At 39.9% G+C, this 6,315-nt stretch overlaps 1 protein-coding gene across 2 annotated transcripts in view; it reads left to right on the top strand.

Annotated features, from left to right (window-relative positions):
• The window catches only part of CRTC1 (CREB regulated transcription coactivator 1), a 134,543-nt gene that overhangs the window by 8,157 nt on the left and 120,071 nt on the right, over window positions 1-6,315 (top strand). For both annotated transcript variants that reach the window (XM_018567814.1, XM_018567815.1), the window contains exon 2: window positions 4,029-4,145. In XM_018567814.1, coding sequence (XP_018423316.1) covers window positions 4,029-4,145 — 117 coding nt within the window. The remainder of the gene's footprint in view (window positions 1-4,028; window positions 4,146-6,315) is intronic.

Consider the following 6,315-nt stretch of genomic DNA (forward strand, 5'->3'; position numbering starts at 1 on the left):
AATTGATGACCTGTGGGGGCTTTTAAAGCGTCTTCTATGGACTTTTTGGGGTACTGGGGTTTTTCGCCGTTTTACGGATGCACGCAATTTGTAACCTGGGCATGTTGGGTATCGTTTTACTCGTAACCTCATCTTTTATATTTCATTAAAAAATGGGTATTTTGTTGTGTTTTGGGGCATTTAATAAAATTTTTCACTAAATATTGGGGTTTAATAAGGAGTTGCGCTAATATTGCGCAACATAATTTGCAACTACCACCATTTTATTCTATAGGGTCTTGGCATTCAGAAAATATATAATGTTGGGGGGTTTTAAGTAATTTTCAGGCCTAAAATGTGGAATATAACATGGGTACAAAAAATGAAAAAAAGGCTTCAGTCATGAAGGGGTTAATGTTTCACTGGATCCATCTTCTCGCGGGGTGTCCGATTTTTAATTCAGTCAGACAATGCTACGGTGATGGCGTACTTCAATCACCAGGGAGGCACCAGAAGTGTGGAGACAGAAGTACATCCGATCTTGGATTGGGTGGAACTTCAGGTTCCAGCGATTTCAGCTGTGGTCATTCCAGGAGTAGAAAACTGCTAGGCAGGCAATGTCTAGATCCGAATGGTGTCTCCATCCAGAGGTGTTTCAACAACTTTGTCACTGCCGGGGGAATGCTGGATTTGGTTCTTCTGGCTTCTCCTCACAACAAGAAGGTGAACAGATTTGTGTACAGAGTAGCTTAGTAGCTCTGTAGGATCAGCACACACTAATGTATGTTTTGCCTCCACTAACACTGTTTTCTCGACTGCTTTGCTGAATAGAACACAAATTAAATTCCATTTTCATTGCTCCAGATTGGCCGCACAGGGTTTGATATGCTAATTTGGTTTATCCGTTGGTAGATGATCCCTGGCTTCTTCTAGATCTGCCAGGGATCTCGTCTTAGGATCCAATCCTCCACCCTGCTTCTCAGTCCCTGGCTTTAATGAACCGGCTGTTAAAACCCAAGTGTTGAAAGGCAAAGGCATTTCAGATTCTGTTATTCTGACTGTGCTTAAAGCTCGTAGATCTTCTACTGTTAAGATTCATCACCGTACATGGAAGGTTTATTTTCGTTGGCGTCAGTCCTTTGGGTCTTCCACATGGGTTTTTTGTATATTGAGAATTTTGTCTTTTCGTACTTGGGGTAGATCAACATTTAGCCATAGGGGTCAGATATCTGCCTTGTCGGCTTTTTTTTCCGACATCCTCTTGCTTCTCATTCCTTCATTCGTGCTTTTATTCAGAGACTCACTGGTGTGGCTCCGCCTGTTAGGTCTCCTTTTCCTCTGTGTGCATTTGAACTTGGTTTTATTTGTTACAAAGCCTCCTTTTAAACCTATACAAGACATTTCTTTGTCTTTTTTTTTCCTTTAAAGGTTGCCTTTCTTGTGGCCGTTACCTGGGCTAGAAGGGTGTCTGAGTTGTCTGCTCTGTCTTCTAAAGGACACTGTTTCGTTCTTCATAGGGACAAGGTTGTTTTGAGACCGCACGTTTCCTTTTTACCCAAGGTAGTCTCAACTCTTTATTAAACTGAAGACATTGTTTTACCTTCACTTTGTCCTGCTCCAATAGACATTTTCTCCATTATTTAGTATGTTGTATGGGCTATTATTGGTTATCTCTAAGCCATAGTTTCCTTTTGACATTCAGACTCTTTTTGTTCTTCCAGAAAGGCCTAGAAAAGGTTGTTCAGCTTTTAGATCCACTATTTCTAAGTGGATTCATCAGTTTGTCATTCAAGCGTATGAGTTGCAGGACAGGGTACCACCTTTTCTGCTCCTTATTCTAGGGCAGTTTGTACTTCTTGTGCATTTCAACATCTAGCTTCTGTTGTTCAGAATGGTAAGGCTGCAATCTAGTCTTCTGTTCACACTTGTGCAAGGTTTTTAAAGTTTCACATCAGAAGCCTTCCCCCTTTTTCACATAAAAAAAACCTCTTTCACCTTAGGAGCCACATGGACATGTCTGTGGAAAATTATGGTGCTATGTAAAAGTTTTTGAGGTACCCCATGGCACTCTGGTTATGAAAGGCTGCTAGAGCAGGGGTAGGCAAGCTCAGCATTCCAGCTGTGGTGAAACTACTAACCCCATTGTGCCTATGTCTCGAAGTCTTCCAATGCCTCCTTATAGTTCCACAACAGTTGGAGTGCTAAGTTTGCCTACCCTTGCTATAGAGCGTCCCTTGAGTGACAGCTCTGAGTCTTGTGGGGCTTGCTGACATCACATTCAAGATGTTGGCACCCTGCAGAAGTCTCTGGTATTTTAACACGAGAGTCTTTTACCGGTAAAGAACATGCATAAAATGTTAAATGCACATATCTTATGGGAACATTTCCACTGAAATGATCTGGGGACATGATCTCTTAAAAAAAAAAGACTTGAACTTGAGCTATTGAGCTCCTAACATAAGACCCCACTCTGTTAAATACAGCTTCATATTCGATCTGAGAGATAATATGAAACCAAACAGGTTCTGCTGTGCTCTCTATATTCTGTTATGGATACATCTTGTTTTAAATGTTTGTAAAGGATAATATACCAAAACAACTACCCTGTTTAACCTCATCAGGTCCCGAAGCCACAGTAATCTTTTTGTTTGGTGATCTATAATATTTTTACATTTAGGGTGTATAGTTTTACAGTAATGTATATATCTATTCAGTTTTGAATGACCTAGTAGTTGGGGTGGTTTATTAAGTTACTGCTGCCTTAATTGATGATATACTATGTATCTATAGCAAGATATTTTAATTTGCAATGTTTGTTTTCTAGGTGGTTTGTCAAATTGTATAAAACAAGCGTTTGTTTTTAAAGCCTGTTTACAAAAGGTTCTTAACAAAAAGTATTTAAAATTAAAGCATATTCCCTTTTTTATGTATATATTATATGACCAGTCCCAGAGAACCCACTGTTCTAGTAGGCTACTAAGATTGTTGTTTTTTAAAGCTGAAGTATACACAAATCTAAAATGCTGTTTAAAGTTACTATTATCAGATATAGACGACAAAAATGAATCTCTGTATTTAATAAAACAACCTGAATTTGACTTGGTATTAGCCTCTTGCTGTCCCTGTACAACTCAGACAGAAGGAAGAAGATGTTGCAGAAGCAGTCAGATTGCTGCAGTGCATGGAACAGGTTGATATTTGAGAGAGCAGAGTGACACAGATTAGTTTTATCAGTTTGCTCCTTTTACTGTCCAGTCACAGGGTTGGGGTGAGGAGGACACCTGTAAGTGTTATGCAAGTGCAGCATAGAGAAAAGAGGTGTGGCAGAGCTGTCTAAGTTTTAGGACTTGATAGAATTTTACCTGCCAAATGGTTTCTAGGTCCACATATTTGGCTGCCTCCACCCAGTTTTCAAAATACTGCTAATAATAAAATAAAGAAAAAAACCCAAAAGAAAATATAATAAATATACTTATCCTCCTCCTAGGTTGTCTGCTTTCTGTCACTGACATCACTGGGCCTAACAAAGCGATCATGGGAAAGCTCAGGACCCCAACTAGGACAAGAGTATGCTGCTGTTCTCATAACATTTGGGATCCTTCACTTTCTCAGACTCTCACAAGAAGACCCACTAACGCCACCTTGCTGCATGGGAGTATTTTTCAGGATTTTCTCCTAAATAGTTTTTTCTTTGTATTGCCATAATGCAGCATTTTTATAACTGGGCAGCCATATAAGCGGATCTTGCATTTTAGTGTGAGGTCTGCTTTAAAAATAGTTTCCTAGATGTAAATGGATTCTGTGTAAAATACAATAATTCTAAACATTCTAAACATGAAAGAAAAAAAAATCTTGCTATTTTTTTTTCCATCCACAATGCCATTTAGGTGTGCAAGAATCTTTTACCTTTTTGGTATCGGTAGCTTTCTTTTTGAGTCTCATAAGATTTAGGTAAAAGTACGTTTTGAGAAAAATACATTTTGGGTCAGTGAATTATAGCATTTGTTTGGAATGCTCACTACAGCTTAAGTGATGAATGTCACTTTTAGTTACAGCTACAGAAGACCCAATATTTGCAGTTGGGACAAAGCCGCGGGCAGTACTATGGAGGGTCTCTGCCAAACGTCAATCAAATTGGGAGCAATGCTATTGACTTGCCTTTTCAGGTGAGTATCTTTATTTGCGTGTCTGTGTGTCTGTGTGTCTACTTGAAGTTCACTGCCTTTCTGTTCTGTTTTAAATGAAAGTTCTGAAAAAACATACAAACTCCTCTATAAGCACTACAGGTACAAAGGAATCTGATTTTCACTCTACCTAGTTGTTCCAGTGATGCAACAGCTTTAAATACTTCTACTGAGTGTCAAATTGAGAGAGAGAAACCCACCGGAGCAACAAAGATTTGAGGTATCACCTGGCTGGAAAACTCATAGATTGATATTAACCCACCTTTTAAGACCACGTTTCTTTTCTGCCTTCATAATCTGCAAAGGCTTTAACCATTTATTCATATTATTTATTTGTTTTTTGCATGTTTATTATTTGCATATAGAAATGGAGGGAAACATTTTTTGACTTTTTTTTTTTGCTTTTTGGGTAAGAGTTTTCCAAGAAAAGAAAATCAGACTATGTTATGATAAAACAATAAACAAGTCTGCAAAATGTATTTACAGTTGGTATATTTCAGCTGTCAAAATAAAAATCATTTGTATAGAGAAGGTAGTTGGACTCACAATGGTAACTAAGACTGGTATCGTAAACATAAAACACTCTGAATTAAGCTGTTCATACACTGAGCGAATATCAGCTGGTTGTTGATGAGCCGGACGAAATACACTCCGTGGGTGGGATGCTTGACATCCTTCAATCAGAAAAGGAATCGAAGGAGCTTGGGAGAAAATCTTCAGTCGTCCAGTGCTGTCACTATTCGGGTACTCTGACAGTGGTATGCTGTCAGAATACAATAGCCCAGCAAGAGATGTGTCTATTTGCACTGTTTTGTGATTGTTTTCCATGGGCAACTGCTCCAGATTCTGTTCCAGTTCTGATAAATCCCCCCCCCCCATGTGTGTAGCCTGCGCTCACCCAATCTCCTGAGAGTGATACACAGACCTCTTCCCAATCTGATGTCACAAGCCCTGCCTACTGAATGATTTCCACCACCAGACAACTTTTTCAGTAGTGGCATATGTGAAGTCATACTGGCAACCCTCTGTAAATACAATATACCCATTATTTCCTTCTCCTTTTTTTCTTAACCTGTTAGGCAACTAGATTCCAAGCCATATTGCACATTACTATAGAGGAGCCAATAGCACAAGGTCCCTCTAGTGGTAACCAAGCACATCAACACAATTCAAATTAAAAAACAAAACCTAAAGTCATTTTAAACATTTCACTGATCTACAAACAAAATAATAAAACCAACCCCTCTGGTGATTATAAACAATATTACACTAGGGATGCACCCAAAATTTCATCCACTGAAACATTTCGGACGAAAATGGCACTTTTGGCAAATTGCAGAAAGTGCTATAAAGGCAGAAAATTCAGTCTATCCCTAGCTTCTCTGCTCCCCAATGGGCTCCGGTCTGTCAGCCTTCTGATGCTGAGGCCAGCATTCAGCGAGGAGGAGAGAAGCTTTCAGGAGGCTGAGCGATGCTGACAGCAATGTCAGGATGCCGAGTGGTGTCGGCTGTCATCTTACAGGTGGCGGAGCTCTCCCTCCCGCACCTCCCGACTCTGCCTCCTGTGTTAGGATGAAGAACGCTGATTGGAGGAGAGCGCTGTGATCTGCCAAAGGAGTTGGAGCTCTCCTTCCCCACCATTTTCCCTGCCTCCTGTGACAGCCCATTCAGGATGGAGAGGTGTACAAACATCACATATTCATGATTGTGGACATAGTAACTCACTGTATCCACAATGTTTGAATGGGCAGGAAGGCTTCCTATTCATTCATAACAGGGGCTGCACAAAAAGATTGAGGACTCTTTTTTTTTTTTTTTCTATTTTAAAAGGGAAATATCAAGGGTCTGTTTAGACCCCTGATATTTCCCCAGAGCCCCCCAACAGTAAAGAAAAATAAATAAAATAATTGAATTGTTTTTAAAAAGGTTGATAACAAAATGTCTTTCGGTTTCGGCCTGAAACATTTTTTCGTTTCGGTCTCAAACAAGAGAGCATATGCTGTTTGAATGGGAACATGTAGCAAAAAGGGGTTATCCCAATTTGCGAAAGTGGAAATACACATCTTTTAACCTCTTGCTCGCGTGCGCCCCGGCAGGAAAGACCCGCTCGTTACTACAGCCGTTAACGGCTGTTTCACATACAACCGATCAG

Source organism: Nanorana parkeri, unplaced genomic scaffold (assembly GCF_000935625.1).
Source record: "Nanorana parkeri isolate BGI_ZX_2015 unplaced genomic scaffold, ASM93562v1 scaffold1097, whole genome shotgun sequence".
NCBI lineage: Eukaryota > Metazoa > Chordata > Amphibia > Anura > Dicroglossidae > Nanorana > Nanorana parkeri.